Source organism: Brassica napus, chromosome A7 (assembly GCF_020379485.1).
Source record: "Brassica napus cultivar Da-Ae chromosome A7, Da-Ae, whole genome shotgun sequence".
NCBI lineage: Eukaryota > Viridiplantae > Streptophyta > Magnoliopsida > Brassicales > Brassicaceae > Brassica > Brassica napus.
Genome location: NC_063440.1, coordinates 8,915,356 through 8,936,140, shown reverse-complemented (window position 1 = coordinate 8,936,140; position 20,785 = coordinate 8,915,356). Strand labels below are relative to the sequence as shown.

General features: G+C 33.0%; 2 protein-coding genes across 5 annotated transcripts; both read left to right on the top strand.

Moving 5' to 3' along the window:
- The first annotated feature begins 63 nt into the window (after positions 1 to 63).
- On the top strand, positions 64 to 2,574 carry LOC106357872 (ribonucleoside-diphosphate reductase small chain A). Its single transcript, XM_013797586.3, has 9 exons — positions 64 to 275; positions 434 to 594; positions 703 to 751; positions 1,195 to 1,321; positions 1,415 to 1,480; positions 1,549 to 1,665; positions 1,733 to 1,895; positions 1,993 to 2,063; positions 2,182 to 2,574. The coding sequence occupies exons 1-9, from the start codon at positions 113 to 115 to the stop codon at positions 2,294 to 2,296; spliced, it is 1,032 nt and encodes a 343-aa protein (XP_013653040.1). The 5' UTR covers positions 64 to 112; the 3' UTR covers positions 2,297 to 2,574.
- Positions 2,575 to 14,944: 12,370 nt separating this feature from the next.
- Positions 14,945 to 20,730, top strand: LOC106357870 (mediator of RNA polymerase II transcription subunit 33A). 4 transcript variants are annotated; one of them, XM_048736562.1, is made up of 12 exons: positions 14,945 to 15,425; positions 15,508 to 15,639; positions 15,815 to 16,159; positions 16,281 to 16,600; positions 16,695 to 16,786; positions 17,052 to 17,364; positions 17,470 to 17,680; positions 17,930 to 18,044; positions 18,129 to 18,290; positions 18,363 to 19,020; positions 19,106 to 19,312; positions 19,416 to 20,730. In XM_048736562.1, exons 1-12 carry the CDS (start codon positions 15,154 to 15,156, stop codon positions 20,531 to 20,533), a joined length of 3,945 nt encoding a protein of 1,314 aa, XP_048592519.1. In that variant the 5' UTR covers positions 14,945 to 15,153; the 3' UTR covers positions 20,534 to 20,730. The 4 variants fall into 4 exon arrangements, with proteins under 4 accessions (XP_048592519.1, XP_013653036.1, XP_048592518.1 ...); XM_013797582.3 differs by having other exon boundaries at positions 14,946 to 15,425; positions 15,529 to 15,639; XM_048736561.1 differs by having other exon boundaries at positions 14,947 to 15,425; positions 19,413 to 20,730.
- The last annotated feature ends 55 nt before the right edge of the window (positions 20,731 to 20,785 follow it).

The following is a 20,785-nucleotide window of genomic DNA, read 5'->3' as shown; positions in this document are numbered from 1 at the left end:
GGCCTTTAGGGTTTTTCTCCTTTTTTCTTTCTATGTATCTTATCCTCTGTTTCTCAGCCTCAGAGCCCAAACAGAACTGAAGAATAGGGAATTGAGAGACGAATTGGTGATAATGGGTTCGCTCAAGGATGGTCAAAGAAGAGACTTGGAGGGAGGAGAAGAAGAATCGGAGGAGCCGCTATTAACGGCGCAGAACCAGAGGTTCACTATGTTCCCAATTAGGTACAAGTCGATTTGGGAGATGTATAAGAAGGCTGAGGCCAGCTTCTGGACTGGTTTGTCCTCTCTTTGTTTTCTTTATTTTGAATGGTGCAATTTGATTAAGAAAGCTCACAACTTTGTTAATGCAACTTTAATCATGTCGTGTGTATGTGATTGGTCTGTTTCTCGTAGTGGTTGTTTTATAGTATTTTTTAATGAATGGGTATTGCAGCTGAAGAAGTTGATCTATCGACGGATGTGCAGCACTGGGAAAAGTTGTCGGATTCAGAGAAACATTTTATCAGCCATGTTCTGGCCTTTTTCGCGGCATCGGATGGGATTGTTTTGGAGAATTTGGCTGCTAGATTCTTGAATGATGTCCAAGTCCCTGAGGTGAGTATATAATATATATATATATACTCTAATCACATACACATGGCATGAACATGATTAGAATTAATATATTGAAGCTGGACACTTTGTGTTTTTGATTTATCTCAGGCTCGTGCTTTCTATGGGTTTCAAATTGCCATGGAGAACATTCATTCTGGTACGGCTGTTTTGCTAGTAGACAAGCTTGTCAAAGTCTACATCATACTGTTGTGTATTATTACTTTCATATTCTCTAATGTTTTCAGTTCTGATTCAAACTCTGACATGTCCTTAAGTGATGGATGAAAACAAGCTTAGTTAGATAGATAGATAGATTGTACGTTTTCGTAGGGATGCTTGAACTATTACGTTCTATTGTCATGGTGATTAACATTAACATCTGAGGACCAAAACCATAACACTTGCTGTAGCCAGTATCCAGTTTGACCTTTGATATGGTTAAGTTTTTCTAGATTTAGCCGGGTAAACTTAACTAAGACTACGACCTACGTTTTGGTCTTGCAAGTTGCTCTATAACTGGTAGCATTATGGTTTTTTGGTTTTGAGTATACCAAGTAAAACTGATTTAGAGCATTTTTTTTTACTGTTGAGAAACTTCAGAGATGTACAGCCAACTTCTGGAGACGTTTATAAAGGATTCGCAGGAGAAGGACAGATTGTTCAATGCTATCGAGACCATTCCCTGTATTTCCAACAAGGCTAAATGGTGTTTAGATTGGATTCAAAGGTATCAACCCAACTTCTTGTTTTTGTTGCTCGGATTTATTTGGTCCAAGAAACATCTGTCTAATCAGTATATTATACCATTTGTCTGCTGCAGTCCTATGTCTTTTGCTGTGAGGCTTGTTGCTTTTGCATGCGTCGAAGGAATCTTCTTCTCCGGAAGGTATCTATGTAGCTCTTTATAGCAAGCAGACTTCGAGTATAAGCGTTACATGACTTCTTTTTTTACAGCTTCTGTGCCATCTTCTGGCTCAAGAAGAGAGGTCTTATGCCTGGTTTGACTTTCTCAAACGAGCTTATATCGAGAGACGAGGGGCTCCACTGTGACTTTGCTTGTCTCTTGTACAGGTGAGAATGAGACTCAGGGCCATTTTGGACTATATGATCCATTCACCTTTTATCAAACTTTGTGCAGTTTGCTTCAGAAGCAGCTTCCTGTGGAGAAAGTTTATCAGATTGTTCATGAGGCAGTGGAAATTGAGACAGAGTTTGTCTGCAAGGCCCTTTCATGCGATCTGATTGGAATGAACTCAAACCTCATGAGTCAGTACATACAATTTGTCGCAGACCGTCTTCTGGTATAAGGGATTTAATGTTAATTCTCCCTCTTGTTTACAGCATGAACTGCCTTTTTGTGTCAATCTCATGGATTTGTCTCTCGTTTTTTTTTTGTAGGTTACATTGGGATGTGAAAGGAGATACAAAGCAGATAATCCATTTGACTGGATGGAGTTCATATCTCTCCAGTAAGTAGTTATATCTCTTTTGAATTTCACTCAACTTAAGATGCATTAACCTGATCAAGAACAGTGTTATTTATCTTCATTTGTTAAGTGTGGTTTTTTTTGCTATTTTATATGACAGAGGGAAGACAAACTTCTTTGAGAAGAGAGTGGGAGAGTATCAGAAGGCATCTGTTATGTCAAGCCTCCAAGAAGGTAATAAGAACTACGAATTCAAGATTGATGAGGACTTTTGAATGAAATTCACCATTGACTCTGGGAAGGGCTCTCATCTCATTCTTTATGAGTTACTCCAAAAATGGGAACAGTGTAGTCGACTAGTAGTAGAAGAAGAAGAAACAAACTCACTTAAAATCACCATTTGTTTTTGTTTTGGCTTAGCAATAGATGTTATGTTACTATTATTTGTGCCTTCCTTAATGTGTAATATTACATCTTAGTTAATATACAACTGAAATACTAAGAAATATTTTCAACTAAAATGGTGAGATATCATTATTATTTGTTGTTAACATGTTTCAATGGGTTTGTCAATCAATGTCTTCAATTACTAGTTTGGTAGTAATAATAATTAAACACGTTTACAATGCATTAATGAAACTGAAACAAAGTTTAACAACAAAAGCAATGGTATTATTAGGACTTGGACATATACTATCAGTTTCTATAAATATCTGAAATAATGAATTGATATATAGTCGCGAGCAAGTTATGACTTCCCATGCAAGAAGCCAACATATGTGACGGTGTCGTTTATCAATCTGGCTCACCATGTGACAGTGAAAACCGTATTAATAAATTAATTAACATACCACCAACAATTATTATAGTCCAAACACTCCAATTCGTTGGAGAAACATGGAATAATTTATATTATATGGTGCGGCTTAGCTGTATACTTTAAGAAAACTCTACAACCCCATTGACATTTTTTAAAAACTCCCACTTGGCCAACCTTTATAAAGTCTTTGTTTATCATCCTTTATTATCCGATGCAGTCTATCAAAAGTTTTCGGCTAAAAATTATAGCATTTATCTGTTTGTATTCGTTTTTTCTTTTGTCATCTATCTCTGTTTTAATTCGTTTAGAAGTAAAATTATTTATCTCCAACAAAACTATAGGTTATCAGACTAATAATAATAATAATTATTATTATTATTATTATTATTATTATTATTATCAAAATTACATGTTATTTATTCTCTGTTCTATAAATATTATTTAAATTTATTGATATTCAATCATACAATTTAGTAGTAAATTTGATTTTAAAGGGAATTTTAACGAAATTTAAAAGTATTACATATTATATACAAACACATAAATTGATACAAATTTACCATCTATAGTTACTAATTAAAATATAATTAAAATTTACTAAATTTTACAAATCATATATTAACTTAAAAATCAAATAAAATCTGTAAATGAATAATATTGTGGATGATTGGTTATAATTTTTTTTAATATAGTTATATCTGATGTAAATGCAAGAATTACATGAGAAAAAAATATTTATACAGTAATATGTTTTTTGTAAACTTTACTAAATAATTCTGTTGAAAATAGGTCTTCTAGAGTCATTTCTTTATTTGTTGGTGTGTTTTTAAAAACTAAAAAAGTATGATTATTAACTTTTATAGTTATATTAAAAATTAAAAATAAATAGACTTACTGCAGTTTAATTAATCGATCATTATATTATGTTAGTCTTTTAGATATTTAAATTACTTCCTTATTAGTTACTATAAAATAGTAATATTTATTTTTAGGATTACTTGGTCCAACTAACTCATCTATACTATTAATCAATACTATTAAAAAGGAAGGAGTCCTAAAAAATCTACTTAAAACAAGTCATAGTTGGACCATTTCATTTAACTAGAATTCGTATTATTTCTCATACTACTAACTTAATTATTCTTCATTAAAAGCAAATCAGTCATAAAAAATGATACTAACCTAATTATCTACTTATACGTTTACTATATACGCATTATTCCATCATAAATATTTTAAGCTAATATTAAATAATGTCCATCCTATATTTATATAGTATATGGTTACTTGTGATTTATTTAATAGATAATACCTTCGAAGACTATAAACAAAATATAATATCCATTGTAAAAAATACATTTTTTACAGAGATGAACCATTATTTTATACTAACCTTATAACTAAACTGATTTCATTAAACATGTTATATATATGAACACTTCAACATTATAATTCACAAACTAAACGATGTTTGTCACAACTTAATATTTCAAGTTGGTTGTATTATTTTAATACCAAACCAGTTCCTATAAAAATTCATAGATATGATTATGGTCTACGTAAAACCGGTTCAATCTTTCCATTTGCTATATTTTCAGAAAATGACTATTTATCTTCGGTTCTGTTAGATATTTAGTCTAACCAATTATAAATCAGTTAGTGATAACTTCTAAAACTTTGAAAACATTTTGTTATTTATTAACACTATATCGATACTTTAAAACATGTTAGCAGTAGAATTGTGTTGTAGAACAAAATCTACTTATTTTAAAACATAATATTATTTTGAAAATAGTTTTGATACTATGTGTTATATTAAACATAGTTATATATATTTGAAATAAATAATTATATACATAAATTATACTTTTGGTTAACTAAATTATTTATCAACCAAATAAAAATATTCGGGTAATTCAAGTTTTCGTGTTATCCGGTTTATAAATAGTATTTTTAGGATATGTGGTTATTTAAAAATTGAATGTAATTAATATTTTTAAATATATAATTTTTATTTAAAAATTCAGGTACTCATTTGGTTCTCGGTTCGGTTTCAATTTTTCGGTCATAGATTTATGATTTGCTATATTATTTATGCAATTCAATTCAATTTTGGTTTTTCAGCTTGGTACGGTTTAGCCCGTGGTTTTGGATAAATGTGCTCAAACTTATACACTATCTTATATAGAAATTCGTTTATAATATATTTAATTACAAAAACAAATCCGCGCTTTCTAAGCGCGGGTCAAAATCTAGTATACTATTAAAAGGGAAGGAGTCCCAAAAAATCTACTTATGAAATGTTGTTAGACCTATTCATTAAACTTAGCTATTTTTTTGGCCTCACCTTATATTTCTCTAATTATACACTAATCAATTATCTTATATTTCTCTCACTATAAACTAACCAATGCTCTTATTTAATTCTCAACTTACTATAATACACCAAAGATTTATACATCAATATTATTAATTCAGAATCATTGATATATTTCACTCTTATTTTTCCTTGAAATATTACTTTTGTGCCACTAAACCTATTAAGAAAAACAGATTATTTTATAACTGATTTAATAATCATACAACCCATGATCATTTTTCTTTAATAAAAATATTTGGATTTATTGGTAATTAAAGTCTGAACAATACCATACTTTTAATTCATATTAAATGTTTTATGACTCAAACTAACATAAAAACATGATGCAAGTACGGTTAACAGAAAGTTAAAAAACATGATACCATTCGACGGTCAAAACATATTAACTTCCAATTACGATTAGAGAAATACTTCACAGTATAACAACAAGCTTAATTATATTTCAAAATTATAGCTTTTTCTTTGAAAACCTTCCTAGGTCATTTTTGTGATGAATATCTTTTACAACTGGGTTTATTAGGAGAAAGAGTTTTGTATAAATATTTTCTCAGGAAATTATAGCATTTTTAGAATGTTTTTTTATGTTTAAATAAAATATATTATTTATTTTTAACATTTATAGGTAACCCAACTATACTCAACTTAATAATAATTTTATTTCTAAAACTCAAAAATTTAATCTTAATATAGTCATTATAAAACCTATAAACTAGAATGTATAACATAAAAAATGTAGTTTATTCAATTTTATATCTTAGTAAAATTTATATGAGAAATTTAATCAAATTTTGAAAAATATTATCATGTTATTTTAGATTTTTACCATGTCATGTGGTATAGATTCACGAGTTAATATGGGTTTTAGATTTTAAAGGATTTTAAATAATAGATTTTTATTAAATTGAAACTAGATTATATATGGTGACTGCGTTTACTGGTTTGACTGTGGATACCACTTATTGGTGTTTTAGTTCCTTTTAGTAGAAAATTAGACTGAATGTTGAGGACTTATTAAGATATTTTTTCTAATATTTGAAAAACATGTTTGAGTAATTTGTTTTTATTGGATAATTCAGCTTATAAATAGTATATTTAAGATATTTGGTTATTTAGAAATTACATATAATTAATATTTGTAGGTATATAATTTATATTTTAAAAATTCAGGTATCTATTTATCTTGGTTCTAGATATATATGATATGTTCGGTTATTTATAAATTTTGGTTCAATTTTGGTTTCATTTTTTCAATTTGATACGGGTTGATTATTCGGTTCCGAATAATATGGCCAAACTTATAAATTATCTTATATAAAAATTTATATTAAAAATTATTAAATTCAAAAAATAAATCCGCGCTTTCTAAGCGCGGATCAAAATCTAGTTCTATATTTATAGAGACAGATAAGAACAAAACAACACCTAACTATATCAACAAATATCTATACTATTATTTGCGAAATAAATTTTAACAACGGAGTTCTCACGTTGAAAGTTAAAACTGTTAATATCTATAATATCCTTAATAAGTTTTATATATAATTAATTATATAAAAAAACGAATTTTTATTAATAATATTAACTTTTTTTTAAATAATATAATTCTTATATATTGTGTTGTTATCTTAAAACATATTTTTCAATTATAAAATTTTAAAATAAAATATAAAACAATTATAATAAATTCAGTGGTTAAAGTTAATGTTATCTTTAATAAATTTTAATTAAACATATATATTTAATTATCAATGTTATATTTAATAAATTTTAATTAAACATATATATTTAATTAGATTTTTGTCATATATATATATATATATGTTTGATTTAATTTCTTTGAAAATATAAATAATAAGTTATTATGCTTGTTTGACCCAAAAAAAAAGTTATTATGCTTGTTTTTGAGTTAATAAAAAATAAACTAATAAATATTTATAAAACGATTAAGTCCACATATGCGGACAAGACACCTAGTTGTAACATACAAATGATCAATAAGTAAATCTTGGATCATGGGAGGAAAAATACAACGAAAATTGATAAAATTGGTGTAAAGATGGGAAGGTGGGCAGTCTAAATCTGAAACCACAAACGCCATCGTTTTCAGACAGCTGGACAGAAAGACAAAAGAACATGAACGTCACTATTGTGACTAGTGTTTGTATGTGTGTGTGCTCACCAACCAAGATATGATTCTTACTCGAAGGAGACATCAACCAAACAACCCTTTAGTTAACAGAATCAAAAGGGACTTTTTGTTTTGGGTCCGATCCACTTATCTCCCTGAAACAGTTTTGGAGATTTGACTAATACTAATCAGAACTAATTATCGTGTTTCGTTTTTCTCCAACATGTTATTTATGATTAACAAGCTGCCCTTTCTTGATCTAAATCTTGATTAGCATCTTTACCCTCTGATCATTTGAAAAAAAAACGATTAAAAATGTAGATTAATTTGTTGGCTTTAAAAGTAAAACAGCCAAATACAAGTGCCCAATAAATAAACTATTGGTTTAGACTCCCTAAAAATGTATCATGTTTTAAGGTGAGTTAACAATATATAACAAGTTCTAATAAGAAAAATATTTGCGCATTCAAGTTTATAAAATATGATGGTAGTTTGTTGAACAGTGGACCAGTAAGGTATAAAACATTGCTTGATTTTGTGCTTTCACAAAAAGGTAACTAGAGATACATGCTGCATTTCCATTCGAGATGTCAATTGATTAAAGCAAACGATAGGACTTTCATTATCTTCAATTAGAAACTGACCGTGATGGACCATCCCCAACCTCCACTAACAACATCTTCACCTACTCCTAACCACTAATCCAATTATCTTCTTTTTCATTCTTTTTTTCTGTCAATATTATCCTATTTCTGTTTTTTTTTACTATCAACAAATACAATCACTTTGTTAACCCTATTTAAAGAAAAATACAACAATCTCATGTTATATCTGATGTATTAAAATATAAGCATTATATGAAATTAACCTTTTTAACATGTATTATAGATTTAGTTCGCTTATGCAAATCATAAAATACTAATGTTTTTTTTTTACATATAGACAAGTTTATCAGTAGGTAGACTATTATTAGCGCCATGTATATTAGACAAAAAATGCATTTTGATTTTGAGATTAGAGTTTGAAAAAATTCATAGATTCCAATGATTCATGCTCGGCCAGCTCGGCCTAGTATTCCGGTAATCCACACAAGGGTGACGTTAGTGACTTTATTCATAATAAGTCTAAAGAATGGGATGTGAAAATGCTGGAGAATGTAATCGTATCAGATGATATACTACTACTTATTCGGAGTTTGGCTGTAAGTCAATCCCTTGAAGATGATAAGTTTTGGTAATGTTATACAAAAGTGGTATACTGTAAAATCAAGATATTGGGTGGTTAGCAATATTCTAAATCACAAACATAAGGCTATATTAATAGAGTCTAACATCACTAAGCTCAAGTTTTTTCTTAGAAAATTAGTGTTCCTCTGAAAATATGTCATCTTATATGGCTGATTGTAACATGATATATAGAGCTAAAAACTGATATGTCGTCCTATGCGATGTGATAATCATTGTCTTAGATGTAAGAATATAGATGAATTTGTAAATCATGATATTTTTGAATGTCCACTAGCTTTACAACCTTAGGAATTATCATATACACAATCATGTCCATCATTTTTTTTTTAAATGTTTATACCAACTTGGACTATATGTTTTGGCGGAAAAACCATATCAAAGACTTGGAGTTGGATATAAATTTTTTATCCACATATAATATGATATTTACAGAGAGCCCAAAATGATAAATTATTTAAAAGAATCACAAGAGATCCTTTAGAACTAGTAAGGCACATAGAAGATGAATGCCACATTTGGTTTGACTCAAATACAATAGACATAGCAGAGGTACAATCACTACATCATCCAGTAACTGCTAAAGATGCATGTAAGCTTGCAGAACATTTGTATGGTGGATAGATCATGAATCGTAGTTCAGTGGATGGTTTGAAAACATTTTTCTTGATATGACCAACTTGTGAGAATAAGGAACCAAAAGAGGTGCATGTCATTTCTGGATATGAAGCTGTAAGCACTTTTAAGAAAAATAAAGTATGTTACAATACTAAATCTGTCAACATTTTTGAACGGACTGAAATGATTTGATTTCAATGATTTCTAATTGACAGTGTAGAACCTAAAATCTACACAAAGTATTTGATAGTGATCGGAGTTTGATTTAAGGAAGACAAATGATGTAGGCAACGATATCTTTAGAACACAAACGATGTTAAATAGTTTCCAGTAGGTGAAAATGGACTTTATTGATGACTAAGATCGAATACAATGAATTGAACTAGATCGAGTGATACAAATGAGATCGGTAAAGAAAGAATCTAAAAGGTGGGAAGACAATAAGGTCGATATGGATGTGTAGCTCTCTCTAGGGTTTTCAACGTGTCATCTTCTGTGTTTCTTCTTCTTCCTTTATAGTGAGTCGACCTCGAGATCTTTGTGGTGGCTCCGAGATCTTTGTCTCTTGTTGCGCGATCCCCACGATCTCGGCGACTTCCTCTCGAGCTCGTGTTCTTGCTATGGGCTCAGGCCCTTTAAGGCACATGCCTTTGATCGAGGCCCATTATGGTATTGACCAAAATTGGGGCCAACAGACAGCATGACCCAAATTTTCAATGGACCTGGAGAAGTTAACAATTCTAAGAGAAAGATTCCAAGATTTCAAGATTGTTTACCAACCTTGAGTACAAAACATGATTGTGGATCCATTAGTCATATATTTTTAGCTTAAATAATATAATAGCCTTTTGATGTCAAAAAACTTTAATTTAACATATTATTTACAAATATGCCCTTAATTTTTTAATACTTTCATTAAGTATAATAATATTAAATCTACGTCTAACAAATTTATACATAATATTTTTTAATATTTTTTTTTAAAAAAAATATGTTTTAAAAATAATTTATTAAATCTAAATTATTTTTTTGATTAAATTCTATATTGATTAATCAAAGAATAACGGGCATTTACAAATGGAAAGTTGGATTTAGATAAAAACTGAGCTAAAAGAAATTGACCTCCTAATCAATATAACATCTCGAATACACCTCAAACCAGCGAGGAAGCACACCTTCCAGCTTATGGTTGCCCTTGTACTTCAAAGAGCAAATCCTATTCCTGATAGCTTTATCAATGCGACAAATCATGGTTTCCGTTGTCAACCAAACTCCCTGATGCCTTCTCAAGTTTCTTTCTTGCCAAGTGGTATACATAGTAGTGTGAAAGACCATCTTAAACGGAATAACATTTGTTTCGACGCTGTCGCTTCAGAGAAGCCACCATGATGGACCAGTCCGGAGAAGCTGTAGAGCCGAGCAAAGTGGTTGTTAGAGTAGTCCAACGAAAAATTGTATGAAACTATATATTTAATGTAATTCAATTTTATATTAAATTATTGTTTAAAATAACAAAAACTATTATTACTAAAAAATTTGATCAATAACCAAAACTAAAAATTGTATGAAACTATATATTTAAGAAAAAAAAATTGTCAAGAGAAATAGTAACTATCATATACATAAACAAGATGTTATTTTTAAATAAAAAAGGTTTTGTCACGTTCTAATAGTTGATATTATAATATTTTACAATATAAAATTCAACATAGTGAACATGTTATACTTTTAAAATCAATTTTTTTATCTCAAATAAGACTAAATATGTTTATTACAAAAATTGAAAACCAAACTAATTTTACATATATTAAAAATGAATAAACATATGTATATATATATATATATATTATTTCACTAAAATTTTGTATATATAGTCTCACACTATAAAAGAACTTTATTTTATATTAAACTATATTTTTTTTTCTATCTCGTTGATACTTCATATTGATGCTGAAAACTTCAAGAGATATTTTTATTTATCATTAGTTAGTGAGAAATAATCAAAATATAGTTAGAATTATTGTTAATTGGAAATTATCTCAATACATCTTGAATCATTTTTATCTATACCAAAATATTACTTTTATGAAACTTTAAAAATATCTTTGTTTCCTATTAATCAGTGGTGAATAATCAAAATATAGCTAAAATTATTGCTATTGAGAATGATCAAAATTATTTAATTTATTATTAATTAAAATATTTCTTGATTATATTATTAATATAAAAGACAATGAACACAATTTTTTAAAAAAGGAAAATTAGTACTTTTACTAACGAATTTTGTATAAAAAAATAGAAATCACGTGATATAAAAGTGCCGGTAAGAGATTTATCTTTTTTTTTAATAATCGGTAGGTGATCCGGGCCTACTAATCCTCCCAGACCAAGCGTAGCAGTTGGTAATACCGAGACACGACGTAAACATGCCATTCCAACAAGAATCTAGGGGTACAATGGAATAGACTCCAAACGTTAAACCACTTTCCCAATGCACCATCCCAATGTACCGTTATCTCTTCCTTTTGTGATATATGTTGGTTTACCCTTATCTATGTTTTCTGTTTCTTTTGTTTGAGGGTTGTATTGAAAGTCATCTACCTTTATAGCTTGTGTGTTTAGAATGTGTTCTTATACTTATGATGTTCAGTTTATATGCTGGTTTCTACTCTTTCTTTGTTTGGATCTAGTTTTAGGGAATTTCAACGTATACATCAGTTTAGTTTATCAATCTTGTAATTTATCTTTGATTTGTTTCTTAAGTTAAATAAAATTTACAGAGAAAACAGTGTCAGTAAGAAATATCTCGGTTACAAAAAAATGGTATCGGAGTTTGAAATTCCTTGACCCACTAAATAAAATCCTCGTATGCAATGGTTCTTTAAAAGTTTCAATTAAAAAATGAAAGGCTGGTACTTGAATCTAACCATTTACCTACCTGATAAACACCAAGGTTTGGATCTAGAGATGATCTTGTCCCATTTGTTTATAGAATAAACTATAAAGAGAATATAAAAGCTGGATTCATGTGGGTCACATCCATCATTTATCGTGTTCTTCAATTCACCAACCACAGGTTCGCATCTTTTGTACTTTCTTTCTGATTAAAATCTTCCAGTACAACTTCTTTTATAAAAAGATATATTTAAAGCTTTTTAAATTTTATGTATATATGATGGCATACAAAGATTGGATATTAATATATACAGTCTCATAAAATTGTTTATCAAAATGCGTTTAATTTTAATAAAAAAGACACACACAAGTCCAACTTAAATGTTATAACTTATACTTTGTTCAATCGACACAGATTTCTTAACCAATAAATCAGGTTTTATGTTCATAATATTTTTTTTTGATAAATAGGTACGGTCGGTTCTGGGAAAAACGCATTTATTACTACTAAATAGACTAGTTCGAAAGCATACCACACGGCCTGATCAAAATTTGAATATCTTTCAACTATTGCTAGGAGGTGAATCGATCATCTGTTACGATCTACTCATGTAAACCAGTTAGACCGAAACTCAAGCTCAAACTAATCAAATAGTGATAATTTAGTTTATATTGTAAATCAAATCAATAACTAATATGAGTACACACCAATTCCCAAGAGACTACTATAAAACTACCACCACTTGGGTTTTGTAATATGTTTTTGAAGCAAAATGAGTTAAATTAGTTCTTTAACTCTCGCCAGTACTTAGCTACGTGACTTGAAATGTTTTTCTTCTTTTAAAGTTCTCAGTTCATAAATTTTATATCAACTTTATATTATTTTCAAGTAATTAAATCTTTAGGTCTTATCCTCGTCTAACCAATGTCAGGATATAATGTTTAATGAATTTGAAAATGGTCAAGCATGTGCACATCTATGATCCAGTACTAATAATATCATGAAGGATTACAAAAATCCATTTGGTTTATAAGTTGTATATTTAGCCTATGTGAACTATAGACCTAACATGCGTTGTCTCTAGACTAATTCTGTTTTTTTTTTTTTTTTGCAGCAAACGACTATTCTATTAATCAAACTTGAGGTGACATTGATAACCAGACCGGAATATAACAACCAATAAAACAAAGAGATTTATGAAAAGAACGGACATTCCTAGCTAACAAATGAACAATTTCATTTTGCATCCTTGGGAAGTAGCTGATCCTGAAGTCCGAAAAACACATATGGAAAATTTGAATGACCTCCAGCTCAGTTGAGAATTTGGCCAAGCTTGTGGGTTCATTATCATTGCAATCATGTCATTGCAATCTGTTCTAAATCTTTGACAGGTCGAATGATGTAGCATACTCTCCATTATCCATTTTAGCGCTTCCAGTTCCGAATATAATGTTGTCTCACGCCTTCTTAAATTCTGTGTCCCATAAGTTGGATCTTCCCCATGCTATCTTTCCAAACTCATCCAATTTCACTAAATTGATGTGTGGAATAAGATACTGAAAATTGAAAACCAATATAGTGGCAATGATTTTTTTTTATTTTTTTTACTGGCAACGATTTCTGTTTTTTTTTGTTTTGGTGTTCCAGTAAACAAAATTTACTACATTTTTATATGTGTGATCGAAACATGGTAAGACCCATATACATTTGGTAACATATTATCATTTACATGAACATTTAAATTACTATGCAAATTTGTGTTCCTGTTATACAATTTTACTTTATTATCTTAAGACTCCACAACACTATTCGATGTGTCACTTATTTTTGTTATCATCTATAAAATTATCATATCTAAATATAAGCTAGTGAAAACCAACATAGTGGCAACGATTTTTTTTTAGAGGCAACTATTTTTACCAATTTAACTATCGTTTGTATATTTGAATAAAATTCAGGCAAACCCACTTAAAACCTCCTAAAATACTGGCTTTTCAAAATGTCATGGATAAGTTTTTCATCTTTATAAATAAAGTTAGATGCATTTAAATCATATTGTTGTCCAGTCTTTATCACTCTATAAGTTCTGACTATACCATATGTTGAAAATGTAAGATCCATAGAACATGGGTAATGCTTTTTTTTTCCTTGGCAACAAATGGTAATGTTTATCCACTAGACGCATAACCAAAGCTGGAAATTTTGACTAAAATGGAATTTTCTTGCATCATTACATGAAGGCTCTTCTTGCACTAGTCTTTCATGCAAATTTGCCCCCAAAAGTCATACTTCAGAATCATTATCACTTTGTAACCCACCTCTTAATTAGCACCATCTATCTAAACTTATTAGTGTCAAAATAGTGATTGACTCTTAAAAAAGTTTCTTTGGTTAGATAAACTTTCAAAGGTCATTAAATTTTATTACATATTTCATTTATTCATAAAATTTATATGTAGTCCCATAATGATAAGGGAATATCAATATTTGGTTCCCATATCATTTTTAAACTAAAATTTTCAAATATTAAACAGTTTCACAAAATAAATCAAGATTTAGCGAATAATATTTTAAAACACTGGTTTATATACATATTACGAAATATGAAAATTTTCATAAGGTATCTCTACAGCCAACAATTTTATTTGTTTTATAAAAAAATTTACATATAACATTTGAAGCTTTTATTTACTGAACATTCTATAGATTTTCTGCGCAAATCTATACACTAATTAATAATTAAATGCATATTCAGAAACTAAAATTTTCCAATGTAAAAATATTAATAAAATTTTAATAAAGTCACTAGGCTTGGAGGTTGCACAGACTGGGACGTTCACACACACACGCACCAAGTCTGAATCTGTCTTCTCTCTTTCTCGAACTGAAGAGGGACTATTCAGTCATTTTGAAGGCGCGTCCACACAGTTACTTACACACACACACACACAAACTCTCTTTTGCCAAATCAAATCTGAGAGAAAGAGTTTCCCTGTTTTGTCTTTTAACCGCCCTCTCTCCCTCACAGTGAGATTGATCGGAAAAGATGGTGGTTCCCGGACGGAGAACCGTCTGGGACGGAGTAATCGAGCTGACGAAGATGGCTCAAGAACAGTGCGTGGATGCTCGTCTCTGGGCTTCCCATTTATCAGCGACCTTGAAACCCTTCGTTGAGTTCCCGTCAACGGAGCTAGCGGAGGTTCTCGTCTCGTACATTTGCTGGGATAACAACCTCCCTCTTCTCTGGAAGTTCCTTGAGAGAGCTATGTCTTTGAACCTTGTCTCTCCTCTCGTCCTCCTTGCTCTCCTCGCTCACAGGTTTCTCTTTTCAATCTTATCTAAACTCAATCTTGGTTTTCTGACAAATCCTCATGTTAAAGCTTTGATCTTTATTGTATAGTTCATCTTTGGTTTCTTGCAGAGTTGTTCCTAACCGGTCTACTCAATCAGCGGCTTATAGGATTTACTTGGAGCTTCTTAAGAGAAATATTTTCAGGATTAAAGATCATATTACTGGACCTCACTATGAGAAGTGAGACTTGTTGATTCATACTTTGCTTTGCTACTACTGTTTCATTAGTATGTTTGGTTTCTGTTGGAGATCTTACCATCTTGTCTGATCTTGGACTTGTTTAGTCAACATGGTTGGATCCTAGAAGAAATGGAAATATAGATTTGGTAATTTATCTTCCTTCTTCTTTGCACAGTGTCATGGATTCAGTAGCCAACATTCTTCGTCTTCCAGAGTTATTTCGTCTGGAAACAAGCAAACCTGGTGTACTTTTAGTAGAGTTTGTCTTTAAGATGGTGTCTCTGCTGCTAGATGCATGCTTAAGGGATGAAGGTTTGATAGAGCCAAGCCAAGACTCGAGTTCCCAGTGGCTAATCAAGTCTCAAGATATGGAAATTGATGATCCTGAGAGGTTTAATGAAAAGAACGGATCTCACGAGAAGTTACAGACTTTAAACACCATCATGGCTATTGAGATGGTTGCAGAGTTTCTCAGAAATACAGTGATCTCCAGATTACTGTACTTGGTGTCCTCCAACAGGTATGCATAACAGTTAGTTAATCTCAAATCATCTCCACAATGATTAGTCATGAGAGTAAAGCTTGGTTCATCATCATCATTTTGTGTTATATGTTTGCTATCCATTTATTTTTTTTTGTAGGGCTTCAAGTTGGCATGAGTTTGTCCGGAGAGTACAGGTGCTTGGAGAAAATTCAATGGCCTTAAGGAGTTCAAAGGTTCTGACTTCTGGGGACCTATTGCAGTTGATTTCGAATAGAAGATTTGGGTATTCTGACGACAGCAAAGTAGTTTCGTTACGCAAGTCCAATGCAATAGTGGATTTTGGATCTCTTGCTTCTTTTGCTGGCTTATGCCATGGAGCAAGTCTCTCTTCGCTCTGGCTTCCTCTTGATTTGGTGTTTGAAGATGCTATGGATGGATATCAAGTAAACCCAACTAGTGCTATTGAAATCATTACTGGTAATTTGCAGACTCCTTCTTCCTTCACTTGTGGCTTTAAGTACTAAAGAGCAGACATCTCTCAAGTTGGTAATGAAATGACTCAAATTTTCAGGTCTAGCTAAAACACTTAAAGAAATAAATGGGAGCACTTGGCATGACACCTTCTTGGGTCTTTGGATAGCAGCTCTCAGACTTGTTCAAAGGGTTAGACTAGTCTCTTACTGTTTGGTTTCATCACTACTTGGTCTTGCTTGCAAAATTTACTTACACCGGTGTTCTTGTGATGATCCCCAACCTTTTCTTTACCTAAAACTTGCAGTTTCAGAGGACATTTTTACTCACTTGGTCCTGAGTTAACTAGGCTATACTGAAGCTGTGTAATTTGGTTGTTAGTCAGTCATCTCATGATAAATTTAGACCTTCCTTATCCAATGGCTTGTCTGAGTTTCTGGTCTTTCTTTATCTCCAGGAAAGGGATCCTATTGAAGGACCTATTCCTCGACTGGACACAAGGCTGTGCATGTCATTATGTATTGTACCTCTCGTGGTCGCAAACCTTATCGAAGAGGGAGAGAATGAATTTGTCATGGAAAAGCTGCGAGACGATCTTATTACAAGTTTGCAGGTCCTTGGTGAATTCCCTGGGTTGCTGGCTCCTCCCCAGTGCGTTGTTTCTGCTGCTAACAAGGCTGCCACAAAAGCAATCATGTTTTTGTCAGGTGGAAATGTTGGGAAGTCATGTTCTGATGTCATAAACCTGAAGGACATGCCTATCAACTGCTGTAAGTCAATCAAAATTTTGCTCTGTTAATTTCTCTTACTTGTTTTTATTTGTTGATGTTGTAGCTCTCTTTCTTACCTAACCTATTTGTATGTACATGTCGTAGCTGGAAACATGCGCCATCTGATAGTAGAGGCTTGTATTGCAAGAAACATACTGGATACATCGGCCTACTCGTGGGCTGGCTATGTTAATGGTCGAATCAACCAAATACCTCACAATCTTCCGAATGAAGTACCTTGCTGGTCGTCATTTGTGAAAGGGGCCCCTCTAAATGCTGCAATGGTGAATGCTTTAGTTTCAGTTCCTGCTTCAAGGTAGAATGAGTTCTTATTTCCTTTTTTTGTTTCTTGTTGCTCGATTAGCTCTACACAATCTTCGTCCACAGTCTTCCCTGCAAATCTTGACAAGTTTCAAAGCCTCAATGCATTGTAGTTTGACTTAAGTTCTGTCTTTTCGTCAGTGATCTCCTTTTGTTTCTTAGCCAGGAATAATAAGATGGTCTTTTTGTTTTAATTTACTGAGAGTAAAGCAACTGAAATTTAAGCTCATGAATTTGATGGAAGCTTAGTAGAGATCGAGAAAGTATATGAGGTGGCAGTCAAAGGATCGGATGATGAGAAGATATCTGCTGCTACAGTGCTTTGTGGGGCATCTCTCACACGAGGTTGGAACATACAGGTTAGCATTTACATCCACCGCTGAAAATCCCGTTGAGTTTACTACACTAGTTTGCTTCATCTGTTTCTCTTCTTCAATGTACAGGAACACACTGTTGAGTTTCTTACAAGATTACTATCCCCACCCGTTCCAGCAGATTATTCCGGGGCTGAAAGTCACTTGATTGGTTATGCCTGCATGCTGAATGTTGTTATTTTTGGGATAGGATCTGTTGATAGCATTCAGATTTTCTCTTTACATGGCATGGTAAGTAAGTTATGCTTCATGTTTTATTTGGAATTGATATACAATATGTGTTTTTGATGACTACTTTTTTAGGTTCCGCAACTTGCTTGCTCACTAATGCCAATCTGTGAAGCGTTTGGATCATACACCCCAAGTGTATCCTGGACTCTACCTTCTGGAGAAGAAATCTCAGCATATTCTGTTTTCTCCAATGCTTTCACTCTTCTTTTAAAGCTTTGGAGATTCAATCATCCTCCTATTGAGCATGGTGTAGGAGATGTGCCCACAGTTGGATCCCAACTCACTCCTGAACATCTTCTTTCAGTGCGTAACTCTCATCTCGTTTCCTCGGAGACCCTTAACAGAGACCGCAACAGAAAGAGACTTTCAGAAGTTGCAAGGTCAGCATCTAGCCAACCCGTGTTTGTTGACTCCTTCCCCAAGCTGAAGATCTGGTATAGGCAGCACCAGAGATGCATAGCGTCCACGTTATCTGGACTTACACCTGGATCTCCTGTCCACCAGACAGTTGAAGCACTTCTCAGCATGATGTTCAGAAAGGTCAGGGGAAGTCAGACATTAAATCCAGTTAATTCCGGCACAAGCAGTTCCTCGGGAGCTGCTAGTGAAGATGTCGTTCCAAGACCTGAGTTTCCTGCTTGGGATATCCTCAAAGCCGTTCCATATGTTGTAGATGCTGCTTTAACAGCTTGTACTCATGGAAGGCTTTCTCCTCGTGAGTTAGCAACAGGTTTGTGTCCTGTGCCTTCTTTTGTTTTATTGTTACCCCAGAGAGAAAGATGAATAAGAGATGTCTGACTGTGTTGTTCTTTCAGGTCTGAAAGATTTAACAGATTTTCTCCCTGCATCATTAGCAACGATAGTAAGCTACTTCTCGGCTGAGGTGAGTAGAGGTGTTTGGAAGCCAGTATTCATGAACGGCATGGATTGGCCAAATCCTGCTGCAAATCTATCCAACGTTGAGGAATTTATAAAGAAAATTCTCGCAACAACAGGCGTTGACATCCCTAGCCTTGCTCCAGGTAAAAACTATGCAACATGTTTAACCAACGAGTGGCTTTACCTGTCTAGATTTGTCACACTTGTCTTTTGAACTTATGGTTGGTTCTTGCTGTGTTATAGCAGGAGGGAGTTCTCCGGCAACGCTTCCTTTACCTCTAGCCGCTTTTGTAAGCCTAACTATTACTTACAAAATCGACAAAGCTTCAGAGCGGTTTCTCAATCTGGCTGGTCCAGCTCTGGAGTGCTTGGCTGCAGGCTGCCCTTGGCCTTGCATGCCCATTGTAGCTTCCTTGTGGACCCAAAAGGCGAAACGTTGGTTTGACTTCCTTGTTTTCTCTGCTTCCCGCACCGTCTTTCTTCACAACCCAGACGCTGTGGTTCAGCTCCTCAGAAACTGCTTCAGTGCCACTCTCGGATTAAACGCTGCACCCATGTCAAATGATGGTGGTGTTGGAGCTCTTCTTGGCCATGGGTTTGGCTCTCATTTCTACGGAGGGATCTCTCCTGTAGCACCAGGGATTCTCTATCTCCGCATGTACCGTGCTCTCAGAGATACCGTCTCTGTGACGGAAGAGATTTTCTCCCTCCTGATACATTCCGTGGAGGATATTGCACAGAACAGGCTCTCAAAGGAGAATCTGAAAAGGCTGAAGACAGTGAAGAACGGATCAAGATATGGACAAAGCTCACTAGCAACGGCAATGACTCAAGTCAAGCTTGCTGCTTCGCTTAGTGCATCATTGGTATGGCTAACCGGCGGGTTAGGTGTGGTCCACCTACTCATCAAAGAAACCATCCCGTCTTGGTTCTTATCGGTTGACAAGTCAGACCAAGAACAAAGACCATCGGATCTAGTTGCAGAGCTAAGAGGGCATGCCCTTGCCTACTTTGTGGTCCTGTGTGGAGCATTCGCTTGGGGCGTGGACTCAAGATCAGCTGCATCAAAACGCCGCCAAGGGATCTTGGGAAGCCACTTGCAGTTCCTCGCGAATGCCTTGGACGGTAAAATATCAGTGGGATGCGAGACAGCAACTTGGCGGGCTTATGTCTCCGGTTTGGTGAGTCTAATGGTGAGCTGTTTGCCACGTTGGGTGGCAGAGATAGATGCAGAAGTGTTGAAGAGTCTGAGCAACGGACTGAGACAGTGGGGGAAAGATGAGCTGGCGATTTTGTTGCTATCTATGGGAGGCGTTGAAACAATGGGAGATGCAGTTGATTTCATCATTCATTTGCGTTCCTAGCTTCCAAGGGTTTTGATCTATTCCAGGTTTCAGATAGTTTTTTAGTTGATTTGCTTGATGGTAGATGTTTTGCTTAGTGCTGCTTCCTTTTTGTGCCTTGTCCTCTAGCTGTAGCATAGTGTGATGAATCTAACAAGCATGTATAGGGAATGGAAAAAAGACAAATCTTGTAAAGAAATAAGATTTTTTTCTGGCAAGATTGTTGAGTCTGCAATTTGCATTCTGATCTCCCTCTCCTTCTGTCTATTGCTA

Excerpts from the sequence above, each read along its gene's own strand:
- LOC106357870 (XM_048736561.1), top strand. The coding sequence starts at position 15,154 with ATGGTGGTTCCCGGACGGAGAACCGTCTGGGACGGAGTAATCGAGCTG. Across the intron at positions 16,601-16,694 it reads TGCTATTGAAATCATTACTG|GTCTAGCTAAAACACTTAAA; the intron begins GTAATTTGCAGA and ends TCAAATTTTCAG. Across the intron at positions 19,313-19,412 it reads CATCCCTAGCCTTGCTCCAG|CAGGAGGGAGTTCTCCGGCA; the intron begins GTAAAAACTATG and ends GCTGTGTTATAG.
- LOC106357872 (XM_013797586.3), top strand. The coding sequence starts at position 113 with ATGGGTTCGCTCAAGGATGGTCAAAGAAGAGACTTGGAGGGAGGAGAA. Across the intron at positions 595-702 it reads ATGATGTCCAAGTCCCTGAG|GCTCGTGCTTTCTATGGGTT; the intron begins GTGAGTATATAA and ends GATTTATCTCAG. Across the intron at positions 752-1,194 it reads CATGGAGAACATTCATTCTG|AGATGTACAGCCAACTTCTG; the intron begins GTACGGCTGTTT and ends GAGAAACTTCAG.